Source organism: Ursus arctos, unplaced genomic scaffold, assembly GCF_023065955.2.
Source record: "Ursus arctos isolate Adak ecotype North America unplaced genomic scaffold, UrsArc2.0 scaffold_9, whole genome shotgun sequence".
NCBI classification, from domain to species: Eukaryota; Metazoa; Chordata; class Mammalia; order Carnivora; family Ursidae; genus Ursus; species Ursus arctos.
Genome location: NW_026623111.1, coordinates 30,997,049 through 31,011,101, shown reverse-complemented (window position 1 = coordinate 31,011,101; position 14,053 = coordinate 30,997,049). Strand labels below are relative to the sequence as shown.

At 37.3% G+C, this 14,053-nt stretch overlaps 1 protein-coding gene across 4 annotated transcripts in view; it reads right to left on the bottom strand.

The window, feature by feature from the left end:
- The window catches only part of KLHL5 (kelch like family member 5), a 77,243-nt gene that overhangs the window by 40,535 nt on the left and 22,655 nt on the right, over positions 1-14,053 (bottom strand). For all 4 annotated transcript variants that reach the window (XM_026508746.4, XM_026508742.4, XM_057309674.1 and 1 more), the window contains 3 exons: positions 4,514-4,696; positions 1,743-1,879; positions 797-993 (listed from right to left, as the gene is read on the bottom strand). In XM_026508746.4, the coding sequence (XP_026364531.1) occupies positions 797-993; positions 1,743-1,879; positions 4,514-4,656 (477 nt within the window). In that variant the 5' untranslated portion in view covers positions 4,657-4,696. The remainder of the gene's footprint in view (positions 1-796; positions 994-1,742; positions 1,880-4,513; positions 4,697-14,053) is intronic.

Below are 14,053 nucleotides of genomic sequence, written 5' to 3'. Positions count from 1 at the left end.
GTTCACATTCTTTCTTCTCTTAGGAGCTGTATGGCCCTAACTGCAAGATTGAAAGCAACAGTCCTCGATCTTTGCCCAGCCGCGAAGACCTGCCTGCCACACTGTGACAAGACGGTCATTCCTTAAAAATCCAAATATCCTCCCTTCCCCAAATCCCTGCACTATGAAGACTGTGGGGCCTGGTCCTAACAATATGCCCTCAACACGCCCTTCTTTTCTTGCTGTCCTAGATCAGTCTGTATCCATTATCCTCCGGTGTCTGAATGAGAACCTCCTCTGTGATTTATTCTGAGCACATAATTTGCTACGATTCCCAGGAACATCTCTCTACCTAGCTAAAAACACTTCTTACGTATAATCAGATTTACCTTTAATAAAAAGCCTCCCTTTCATCCTATCATCTGTACTGCACCAATACCCCACAATCACTGTCACCCATTTCCATCCGTGAATATGTGGGCAGTTCTGAAATTCATTCAAGTGCTGCAAAGCAAAACATCGGGGAAATCCTGCTTTAAAAACAGCAGATCTGAAACTCTTGACTAGAACAGTCCTAGGCTACTGCTCTGCTTCTTAGCGACTGTCCTAACTTCAGGCTTGACTCATAGATCCAAGAGAAATAGGACTTGGTGTTTTCCCCCTTATAATGCAATGACAATACTATGCACTAGACAGTGAACCTGAACCTCAGGGCGTGTGGCCGAGCCCTGGGAAAACAGCACCACGTAGACAAGCCTGCAACAAGAAGGAATGAGGTGAAGAGCACATGCTTTTCTGCTTCTCAGAAAATACATACCATGGTATAATTGTGAGCCACTTTATGCAAATCTGTACAACCCTGGGCATCAGCAAAAGAACGGATTCCAAGACAGTTGGATGGGTGAAGCTGCTTCATTAAAAACTTACAGCAAGCTTCCACAACCTGCGAAAGCTGAAGGAGGCAAGCTGTAGACAGCAGGCACTCAATATTATCTTCTTTTAATTCAAGGCGGCCTTAATGATAAAAAGAAATTCCATTAACCATAGAACTATATTAACCTTAATTTATAAAACAATCAGTGTTAATGGTAATACTAAACAAGAGCTCCGTATACAAATCCTGGACCTAGATGGTTTCAGACAGTCCAAAGAGAAAAAGAAGTACTAACTATGAAAAAACCTTATTAGCTTTGTGACTTCTAGTAAAATAAAAAACAAATGGCTTCTTTCCAGAATTTTTAAATGATGCTTTAATTAAGTAGCATATCTATTAAATATAACACTCAAATTTGAAATCCAATAACTTAAAAACATTATATAATTTATCTAATTATATTAACATTTAAAAATACCAATAGGCTTAATTATGACAACCATTTTATTTATTGATTTTTTAATATTTTATTTATTTATTTATTTGACTGAGAGAGAGCACAAGCAGAGGGAGCAGCAGAGGGAGAGGGAGAAGCAGGCTCTCCACCAAGCAGGGAGCTCAATGTGGGGCTTGATCCCAGGACCCTGAGATCATGACCTGAGCCGAAGGCAGACTCTTAATGACTGAGCCACCCAGGTGCCCCTATGACAACCATTTTAAAGATTCTAATATAAAGATTTTAACCTTTATAAAGGTATCACCAGCGGTGGTAATTACAATAGCAGCATTCACTGTTAGCTGTGGCAGGCTTTCCTAAAGCAGAAATCTGAAATCTAATAATGCAACATAATTTGAAGAGGTTTTAGATTTACATTTTCAGATTTATTACCTGTATATGCATACTGAATCAAGGACCATAGTGAGTTCGGTTCAACACCTTCCATTTTTATTTCTTCTTGTCTTGCTTCCCTGACATCATTAGTAAACATAGCAGCGAAATAATCAGAGACTGAGGAGAGCACCAATCTGAGGACATTTATCAGAAGGAAAAAAAAAATCAGTGACCACATTAAAGCTGTTGTTTGTTAATAAATGCTGCTGCTTCTCTCTCTCTCCTTTTTTTTTTTTTTTTTTTTTTTTAATTTGCTACCCACAGAAAGTGCGTGGTACCGGGAAATGCATTTTAAGTTTGACAAATTGCTTTATGCTCTAGTTCTTTCCTTGGAATAATAAATTACCATTACTGAAAATTTTCTGCTGAGGTAAATGATTTACCCATTCATTACTCAAATATCACTTTATAACATGCAGAAGAAAAGCTAAAGCCCACAGCATTAAACTGACTATATTAAAAAAAGGAAAAAAAATGTAAAGGTTGCTTTCTGTTTATCACTTTTGGAAATAACCTAAGTGTTTTTTGGTGGTTGGTTTTTTTTTTTTTTTTTTTTTTTTTTTTTTAGTTTAATTGTGGAAGTAGTAGATACATGGGAGAAATTTGAGAATGGTTTTAGCAGGTTGTTTTTAACTTTTGGGATTTATTATTATTATTATTATTATTAACATTCACATTTTATTACCAAATGATACTATTTTTGTTTTAACACTACAAAACTATTTTTATAATAGTACATTATTATATATTGGGTACATCTCTGACCAGAGTTTTGATAGCCAGATATGAACAAAAATAGGTTATGAATACATATTTTGAAATGTGCATTTTTTTATCTGATGTCTTGGAGATCTTTCCATGTCAGCACATTTATATAGATTCACTTTATTTATTTTTTATTTATTTAGAAATAGAGACCAATAATCACTGAAGTTCCCTCTGTGTTCCTCTCTACTCCCACTCTCCTTCCTCTCCAGGAGTGCACTGCCCAGTCCTAGGCTTGCCAGACTGCTCTCCAAAGTGCTGTGCCAATTTAGACCCCCACCAGCACTGTATGAGAGAGAACATTTTCCCACAACATTGTCAGATGTTAAAATTTTTGGCCATCTGCAAGGTGTTAAATGGCATCTCATTGTTGTTTTAATTTTCATTCCCCTGATTGCTCAGGAGACTGAAGATCTTTTCAAATGGTTATTGGTCATTCAGCCTTCTTCTGAGAATTACCCATTTATTCATTTACTCACTAAAGACATTTCCACCTTATAAGTAAGGACTGGGCACTGTTCTAGGTACTTGAGTTATCATCAGTATAAATAAGAGACAGAAGATCCCTTCTCTCAGGGAGTCCTACATTCTAGAGGGAAAGGGGATAAATAATAGAAGTAAATTCTAGAGTACATTAAAGAATGGAAAGCGCTAAGGGGGAAAAGTAGGATAAGGGCAAATGCGGAGTCGGAGGGTGTTTAAGTAAGTGGTCTGACTGGAAACTGGCGTTTGGGCAAAGACTTGAAGGAGGTGCATGAAGTAATCATATAGGTGTTTGGGAACAGCATTTGGGGAGAAGGAATAGCCACTGTAAAAACCCAAAGGCTGGAGCAGCATGCCTGGCACATACGAGGACCACGGGGGCTGAGTGGCTCAAGCGGAGTGAGCAAGGACAGAACGTCAGAAGGCAGTGGCCATCACATGGCTCACTGGGCCTTTATAATCAGTGACATGAGGAGTCACTGAACAGTTTGATCACAGCAGTGACTGGATCTGAGTTCTACTTTAAAGGACCACTCAGGCAGCTGTGCAGCAAACAGAATGTAGGGGGAAAGAGTGAAAGCAGGGAGACCAGTTGGCAGTTTCTGGCACTGAGTGAGATGGTAAGAGTTTACACATATGTGGAAGGGAAGGTAATGAGCTCTGTTCTGGAAAAAAAGAATTTCAGATGTCTCTGTGACATGCAGATTGAGGTCTCTCTCTAGTAAACCGACGCTCACAACATGGACTTTTTGTCACAGTATCTAGTAGCATCTCAATAAATGTACGCCCGTCGAATCACTGGAAACTAAGACCAGGCCCATTTTTTTCTAATGATTTCACTTTCACTTTGGAAGGTTTAAGAAGACCTTGGGGAAAGAGTGTTAATTAGTTTTTAAAAGCATCAAAAAAAAAACCACAAAAAACCCTTGGGGTCATAACAGCGATTAACACGGAACAACTGAACATGGAATTATCAAAGGAAACATAATGAATTGTTCTTTATTAAACATCTGTCTTTTCTTATCTCAAAAAATAGTACTTCATTTGTGTTAAAGGTTTTCGTTCCCTAACACCACTGCTTTTCATATTTCTGGGAGGTCAGCAAATAGAAGTTGGGATAGATGTTGTAATTTTAAGACTCTTCCGTTTTTGCCATTTCATTCCACTAACTTTTTTGCTTCTAAATATTCACAGCTCTAATTTCTTTTGAGGTTACTTATTTAATAGGTAGAATTTAAGAGAAAAGCTGTTCATAGTAGCCGAAATCTATTCCAAACAATACTGACTGATTTGAGGCTAGTTGTGTTTTGTTTTTGTGTTTCTGCAAAGGGAAAGTGACCCTTTTGGGGTCATTTATTGTGTAATAATTTCACATGCACAGTTTTCTTTGTAGAAATCCCATGAAAAATACCCCTTCCCAAAAGCATATGGAATACTTAGTTGGAACAAATTATCTCAACATGCATAACTAAATTAGTAAGGAAATATTTCTCACATATAGAGATTTAGAACACAATTACCTATGAGCTGGAATTCTGCGATCACCAGCAACTAGAATTACATCACATAACTGTTTATGCCTCAAATAGTTTTCCATCTTTTTAAATGTTTGCTCAGCATGATTAAGGGCTTGGAAAAATTCATCTGATGAACATGGCTCCATAGTATGGCAGGATGATAATGTCTGACTACTGTTGGAAGTCCTGAAAAAAAAAAACAAAAACAGGACATACCTTTTGAAATATGACTATCACGTTGAAAAGATCATTTCTATCAAGTCCTTTAAAAACCTGAAATGTAATAGAAGTCATCAATGCTACCAGTCAATAGTAACGTGCAGTCATTCATCATTTTTGTGTCTTTTAAATTCAATAATGGCTCAAATCATACATGTGTCCTGTAAATATTGTGAGTGAATTTGACATCTGATAGTCAATAACTATACATATTCTTTGTGGTGTCTGTTTTTGAGATCTTTTTGTCAGTCAACATAATTCCTCTGTTGTAAAAGAGCCAAGCTATATTCATAATGATAGCACATCTCCTAACATTATATTTAAGGGTATAAGAGATCAATCTTTGAAAGCAGGAAGGCAATGAAACTATTTTAGAGATATAAATCCAAGCCATCCTTTACTTAAAGATGGGTTATAGTCCACAGTTCATTTACAGGATAACTGTTTAGAATAGTAAACACAGTTGACCTTTGATGAACACGGCCTTGAATTGTGGGGTTCACTTATATGCAGAATTTTTACAATAAACATAGTGCAATAATAAAAATGAGATTTTTTTCTTCCTCATATTAGTTTTTATAACATTTTCTTTATTCTAGCTTACTTTATTATAAGAATATAGTATATAATACATATAACATACAAAATGTGTTGACAATTCAGGTTATTTATAAGGTTTCCAGTAAACAGCAGGCTATTACTAGTTAAGTTTGGGGGAGTCAGAAGTTATATGTGGATTTTTGACTGTGTGGGGGCTAGTATCCCTAATTCCTGCATTGTTCTGTGTTAACTCTACACTATCATAAAAACAATGTTATAAATAATTCATTTGACTCTCTAGTCAGTCTTCAAAAGCCCAGATAACCTATAACTTATATTACAGGTAAAAGAAATTTGATGGTCTAACCTAGGTATCTAGAAATTATTTGAAAATTTCCAAATTAGAATTTGAAAAGTATGAGTTCTCTGTTTTCTTGTGATTTACTGATGGAAACGGTGAAAAAGTGAAATGGTTACTACTAGGAACTAAGTCCTAAGTCCATCCCTCCCAGCACCCCCCAAGATCACCTGAATTATGTAATCAATATCCCATTGGCTATGCCATTAACTACTGACAATGCCGTAACTTGGTTCTCATTTCTTGTCAGATTTACTTTTAGAGATATTATGATTCTGACGAAGGCTTTGTTGATTCGATCCTCACTGTATCTTAAGAGAGTATTCTTAACATAAACATCCAATAACCTTCTCAAAAAAGAAAAAGTCACTGGATCTTTTAGAGTCAAGAGAACTGAAGCCAAGGACATTAGGTGCCTTGCCAGGAGTCCTACAGTTTGTTCATGACAGAGACAGGCCTGTCAGAGAGACTACTATGTGTTCACTTTTAAAACCCTTTCTCTTTTTCTTCGGAGAATATAGCTAGGCTGCATTTCCCACACTCTCTCAAAAACAGGTGTCGTCTTATAACGGGAATGAACTACGTCACCTCCAGGCTGATATGGCTAAGAGCAGGTGTTCTTTTCTCACGCTTTCTTTCTCTTTACAGGAGCTGAATGGAGAGGACTGAGGGCTTAGAGGAAGGAACAGGTAAAATACACACATGGAAGATAATCAGGTAAGAATATTCACATCAGCTACACTCAAGAATTCTCACAATCTATTGAGATTTATCAGTTTTAGAAGGTAGCAGTATCTCTACCTAAATTCTCCCAGCCCAATGCATTCTTAACGCATACAAATATGGGCCCTAAAAAATGTTCTTGGAGGATAATTGTCAATAATAATAATAATAATAATAATAGAAGCAAAATATATATTATCTAGAATGCATGTGTCATACACTATGAATATTATTGATGTAATGACTTGGAAAACCCAGGATAATATACTCAAATTTATGTTTAAGATAATTATCATAAAAATACATTGAGTGTTGCTTATACAAATGAATAAGAATTAAAAATTATTTTAAAGGGGCGCCTAGGTGGCTCAGTCGTTAAGCGTCTTCCTTTGGCTCAGGTCATGATCCCAGGGTCCTGGGATCGAGCCCTACATCGGGCTCCCTGCTCAGCGGGGAGCCTGCTTCTCCCTCTCCCACTCCCCCTGCTTGTATTTCCTCTCTCGCTGTGTCTCTGTCAAATACATAAAATCTTTAAAAAAAATTTATTTTAAAATCTAGGAGAAAACAACATGAGCAATAACGTATGATGGTAACTTTGGTGAATAACTTGAAGATTTAAAACATTTTTCAATAAAATGAAGTTTTGTCAAAATACTGACAAATGATTATAAGGTTTTACTGATCTAAGAATGAAAGAGAATTAGAACATTTAATTTTCATAAACCACAAGTTCTTTCAAGAACAAGATTAAGAAATCAAGTACTTCTTTCTTAGGGTTCCTAGATGTTGTACCACATTTTTTTTTTTAAGATTTTATTTATTTGAAAGAGAGCGAGAGAGAGAGAGAACACTAGTAGGGGGGAGAGGGAGAAGCAGGCTCCCTGCTCACCTGATGCGGGGCTCGATCCGAGGGCCCCAGGATCATGACCTGAGCCAAAGTCAGACGCTTAACCGGCTGAGCCATCCAGGTGCCCCTGTATCACATTTCTTACATTAAATTCTTAGTAATGGCAAGACAAAGAGTTCATTGAATGCTTTTGAGTGATGAACTGCCATCATCCAAACATAAATGCTAACCGATCTTAACTTCTGAAAGAACAACAGAAATTTATAATAGGATATAAGCTAGTTTTGATGTTGGTATATAAGCCCAATTAATAAAGAGGCCATCTCTTTTCCTGTCAAGAACTTTCAGGGTGTTTGGTTCTTTAACCTCTGGAATGAATAAGAATAACCTGGGGCGTCTTTCAGCTTCTGCGTTCAGAGCCTCATTCCCTCGGACTGATTCGCTAGGTCTGAGGTGGGACCTGAACGTCACATTTTCTGAAAGCCCTACAGGTGACCTGAACACATGTCCCAGGCTGAAGCACGGTGGTGTGCACTTCAGGGAGCATCAGATACATTGCACAAATCGGCATGTGATGAATTTACAGGTTCAAAACATTGCTTTACACAATAGATACTTTACTTCAAACAGGTGTCAACTGAATTTCTTTGATTAAAATATTTTAAATGAACTAGCTGAACTTAATGGAATATTTGTTATTTTTAAAATGAGCATAAAGGGGTGCCTGGGTGGCTCAGCTGTTAAGCATCTGCCTCCAGCTCAGGTCATGATCCCAGCGTTCCGGGATCAAGCCCTGTGTCGGGCTCCCTGCTCAGCGGGAAGCCTCCTTCTCCCTCTCCCACTCCCCCTGCTTGTGTTCCCTCTCTTGCTGTCTCTCTCTCTGTCAAATAAATAAAATCTTTAAAATAAAAAATAAAAAAATAAAATGAGCATAAAGGTAGAACATTAAAATCATTTATACGTATACATATTAACAAACAATAACTTAGGTTTCTAAAATAACATTTCGAACTTTGTTATTTGCTTTCAAGGCTTCCACTGCCATCACATGTTAAATAAACATATTATTTCAAAGCAACAATTAATTTACTGAGATTTCTAGGTGTAGAAATCACTTTCATCCATTGCTACAAATGAAGGACCATAAGGAATGCACGCTTCTGATTTGTTTCTATGGAAAAGTGAAGCTACCCATTCACAAAGGAAGCATGAAAGAGGAAGAAACAGAGTATTCCAAAGACTTAAAGGGCTGCACAGCTTTCTAGCGTTTCTTGTTTTGGTTTTAAGAAATTTGTGGGTTTACATATAAATTTTAATAATACAAGAATTTACTAAAAAACAATGACTGCATCTCCATACAGTTATAGGATCTTGGCCATTAGAAAAATTATACATAGAATTTTTACATCTAGGAGGAACCTATGCATTTAATTCAATTCCCTTATTTTGTGATGAGAAAATCTGAGGCCCCAAATGGATAAGGTAATCAACCAAAGTCACATAGGCAGCCAGTTACAAGGACAGGATCAGGAAGAATTCAGTGTTGGCCAAACCACTCCCAGAGAAATGGGACTTCTTGCCTACCTTTACCCTTAGGACGTCAGTGAGCTCAAGGACTAAGGGTATGAAAGGAAAATGATGGTACAGTACGAATGAGGGTAATTTCACAGAAAGAAAAGATAATAAAGAATTTCAGACAAATGTCTACTGCTGTGTGGCTGCCCCTTCGCTGGGTATGAGAGAGCAAGAATCTTCTAGGTTTCCATGGAATGGAGATCACCTCTCTATCCCTGGCTAATCGGCTTTTAATATTATGGTTCCATGTAATTTACAATGCTAATATTTCTTTATTATTTCTTTTCTGATTATGTACTTTGGTTTGGAGAGTCGAATTGGAGAGGTATGGTGTAGTGATCAAGAATATCTTAGGAAAATTCTAGAGCTGTGCTGTCCAATACAATAGCCACTAGCCACATGGTGCTATTTTAATTTAACTACAATTAAATTAAAAATTCAGTTCTTTAGTTAGACTAGTCATATTTCAAATAGTCAATAACTTCAGGGGGATAATGGCTGCCAAAACGAATGCTGCAGGTATAGGACATTTCTGTCAATGCAGAAAGTTCTATTAACTTTTTCAATAGCAAAACAGGAATAAGTAACACATAGTACTTTCTTTAAAGGATCCCTCATGGAGGGGATCATTAAATGAAACGATGACTGCATAGCCCTAGCACAGAATAAGTACACAATCAAGGTAAAGCTACTGTTCATAGAACCTATGTTTTAAATGGCAAATGGAAAGGCCTGTCTCTTGTCTTTACAATGTTGTTTGGCTGGTTGGTTGGTTATCCTTTAAAAAAATGATCCCTAGCTTTATCAGTTTTATAACGAAATCTCATACTTCCTAATTAAAATGGTCTTTAGTAAGCCCGGCAGACATCGAAACGCACAATATAAACATTTGGGAACAGGCCATTTATGGAGCATCTAATATATATTTCTCGGAGATTCTACTCGATCTTTTACATGATAACAGAGGAAATACATCTAACATCTCTGCTTCATTTTATTTATATGATGCTACTAGGATGGTAAATCATTAAAACCTTTCAAAATAGATGTTCACTGTAGAGAACTATGCATTGCTGAATATTTCCAGGCTACGGAGAAACATTTGCTCTTTAGCCTATTGTCGCTTGGCAGTAGGCAATGAACTTGTAAGTCAGAAAAATGCCTAAACATAGAAAAGTATGCAGTATTGCACCAGTTGTTAGAAACTGGGGGGATGCAAAGAGAGAGAGGATTCTTTAGTGAAGGAATCTGAAGAGTCAAGTTTCATGAACTGGAAAAAGAAAAATTAAATAGCAACACTGCCTAGCCCTTGCAATTCCTCAGATTTCACACGTGTGCACGCTTGCATATGTACGTACAAAATACATTCCAGGACCAATAGCACCTTTTAGTAAAAACTACTTAGACTTCTTCACTTTTGTCATCAGAATTTGCATTAGGCTTTCTTCATGGAGTGATTTTTCAAAATAAGTGTTAAAAATCACTTTATAAGAATTACACTGTATGTAGATTTGAGGAGAAAACAAAGCTGCATTGCAACTCTAACCGGCCTGTTTGGCTGGCTCCCTCGGTGAGTGATTTACCCCCAGCTATCTGCCTCATAGCTTCTGGCATTCAGAATTCATGCTTTTGCAAAAGTGCAAATTACTGTATCATGAATCTTTTGGCATCCTCTGCAAATATTCAAAACCACAAATGTAAAATAAGAATGTAAATTGTTTAGTATAGGCTAGCAGTCTCTAAATCTTTCTTATGCATATCCTTTCCAGTATCCTTTTAAGCATGTGCCCCAATACATGGATATTTACTAATTTATAAAAGATATACAGACACCATTGTACAATTATCATTTATATTCTAAAACATAGAAAAAACAGGGCTTTAAAGGATAAGATAAAGGAATATAGTCAATAATATTGTAACAACTTTGGATGGTAACAGATGGTAGCTAGATTTATCGTGGTGATCACTTCATAATGTATATCAATAATCACTCTTGTATACCTGAGACTAATACTGCATGCCAACTACATTTCAATAAAAAAGCATATGACAAAATGTACACAGCAGCTCTATTTTTACCATCTCTCCAGTGATCTCCAGGTGATCATTTTGTACATCCCCAACTGGAGCGTAATTGCTATTGGAATACAGAGAAGGGGAAGATCAATATGAACCGGTGTTTGGAAAGGCAACAAGTAGCAGATGAGATCCGAAATGCATCTTGGAATTAAGTGGATGAGGAAGAAGAGATTCGGGCGTCTCCTTTAAGGGGAGGACAAGGCAGGTATATAAGGAGAAATGACAACAGGGAAGGAAAAAGAATACCTTCACCTCTTCCCTTCTCAAGGCAAGCATTTTTGATTTTGAAATTTAAAGGCGTTTTCCCTGGTACCACGGTCAGAATACCTATAGTAAAGAGAATTAAATGTTTATAAGAATCAAATTTTCTTAAATAACCACCAGTATGAAGCAGAAGGGCCAGCAGACACTTTCATACAATGCTGCTGAGAATTAATATAATAGTAATGTTCCTGAAATGACTTTGGGAATACAAATCAAACACCATAAAAAGTGCACATCCTTGGGACTTTATCCAAAGGAGACAATAATTTGTTTGTATATAGAGGGTTTATCGCAGGTTGTTTCCAACAGGAAAATACTGGAAACCATCTAAATTCCAAAAAGAAACAGAACATTGTTTAAACAAAAGGTGTATCTGCCCACAGGAGGACGATGCAGCCATTTAAAAAGAACAGTTAATGACATGGAAACCTGTCTTAATGGACATTGTTTTTGCCTATCCAGGATTCTTTCTTGTGGCAATAGACCCATTTCTTCTTTTGGGAAACCACACATTCCCCACCTCAGTCCACATGGTGTGGGCAGAGATGAATCCTCCCCCAGGCAAAAATGAATAAGGGCCTGGGACCTGGCTAGTAAAAGTTATCGTATCTCCTGATAATTACAATTAGTTTGAGTGAACCCATGATTCAAACAAGGCCAATGAGAGTCAATTTCAAGATGTTGGTTGGCACTCTTGGGAGAGTCACTCTCTTTCCATTGAGGTTGCTAAGCTCATGAAGAGTAAATCTACAGCTGCTAGTGGCTTTTGCTACCACACTGAGAATCTGCCCGAGAAAATGCCATCACAAAGGAAAACAGAATCTAGACAGGGAGAATAATCGATTTCTGGTGTTATTTGAATATCTGGATTCAGCCATGAATAAAACTAAGTTCTATCCTTGGATGTTTTATTTACTTATACAAACCAAAAATTTCTAGTTTTTGCTTAAGTCAGTTTGAGTTGGGCTTCTGTCTTTTGTGACATAATGAGTCCTAATTTTAATATTTATATTAGGGCAAAAAAGTGGTTTACAAAATAGTTATCTACAGGAAGGTTCAGATTTTCACTCTAAAAATACATATTTTTATTATACATGTATAGAAAATACCCTGGAAGGACATTTCCCCAAATTGTTAATGGTTGTTATTTTGGGGTGGCAAGGTAATTAGTGATTTTTATTTTTCTATTTTTACTTATCTCTATTTTCCAATGTTTCTATGGTAAAAATATTACATAATGTGGAAAAAAACTAATTAAAAAATTTGATCTGAAGAATTCTGTCCAGCTGTCTTCACCTCTTGCACCTGTTGATAATAACTCCTAAATCATTCTTTCCTTCCACCACAGTAATGAGTTTCGCTGGACACATGGCTGCCCAAATAAAGATTATAGTTCTGAGCCTCCTTTGCAACTAGTTGTGGTCATACGACTAGGTTTTCCACTCAGAATGTGAGCAGAACTGATACATGCAACCTGTGTTATTGGCTTAATGTTCTCCCTTTTCTTTTGCTGGTCCCTCCCACGGGCTAGAATGCAGAGGGGGAGTTGAGTAAGCTAGCTTTGAACATAAAAAAAGGATAATACCCTACAGGCTGGAGAAACAGTATGGAAGAAATCTGGGTCGCTCAGTGAACTTGTGAAGCAGAGCTACCTGCCCATCTGTTAGGAGACAGAGAAATAAACTTCTATTTTATTTGAGCCACTGTATTTCTGTATCTCTTATTATATCATCTTAGCCTATTGCCTACTCCCTAAAGTTAAATGACCAAATTGTATGGCTGTGTGCACATGGGTGTATATATGGGGTGTGTGTGTGTGTGATTGTTTTCATGCCTAATATATCTAGTATTAAAAAATATAAAGCCTATCTAGTTCCAAATGGATAAAAATGAAATATAAGCAGTAAGTGGCATAAAGACAGGTTAGAATCTTCTGCCTTTAAAATCTGGAGTTCTAGAGGCCAGTTATGCAAGTGAAGTGCCTATCCTTTGTTCTAGGCTGATTCTTCAGCTTTCCCAGCAGTTCTGAGAACTAACAGGATTCCAATAAATTCCTATTCTGTTTAAATCAGTCCGTCAATTTCACTTGCTTAAAACTAAGAAGGCAGAATGATGCAGCAGACAGAGATGCTTTAGAAGGTTCAAGAACTCCTTGAACTGTATACGAAATACACAACACTCACACGTGCACATACATACATGCACACACCGGCACGCACATGCACAGAGTGTCTCGTGGGAAGAGGTTCCATAGTTTATGTCAAAGGAATTAGTGCCACGACTTGGGCATGTATGTGTAAGGGAAGAAATGCAATACATCCTTCCCAGATACAAGTACGTTATAGTTGAACTTCTTTGCCATCTCTGGAAACAGAATTCGTGGAAATGTTGAGGACTTAATTTCAAACTGTACCAGAATTACTACACTGGTTCCGACAAGGAGGTGTAGAGACAACATAAAGAGGGTCAAGAAAAAGGAGGCAGCACTTGAGAAAAGGTGAAGATGACTCCCTGTTAGGAGAGGAGGAGGACCTCAGTGCCTTCAAGGGGAGTCAAAGAACAGCGCATATAACCGCAGCTGAAACACACAGGAACACCCACCAATTCACGCGGGTCAGAAAGATGACTGTGGGTAAAGAGTTGTGGCCCTGTTAGGAGACTACACCTGTAAGCCAGCCAGGCTTGGCATTTTCAAGAATCAGGCTAAGAAAATTAGCTGACAAGAGAAGGTGAAAGTGGTTAGAATGGATCATTAGCTATTATGTTAATCCAAGTTGAACTTGGCGATGAAAGAGTCACAGACAGCTGAAACAGTCACACACAGACGGGTGTGCGAGCATGAAATCCACATATTCATTGTTTGGGCTCAAAATCCGGCTACCTCCAAGTGATCAAGGTCAATATCAACAGCGATAATTCAGGTTGATGGTACGGA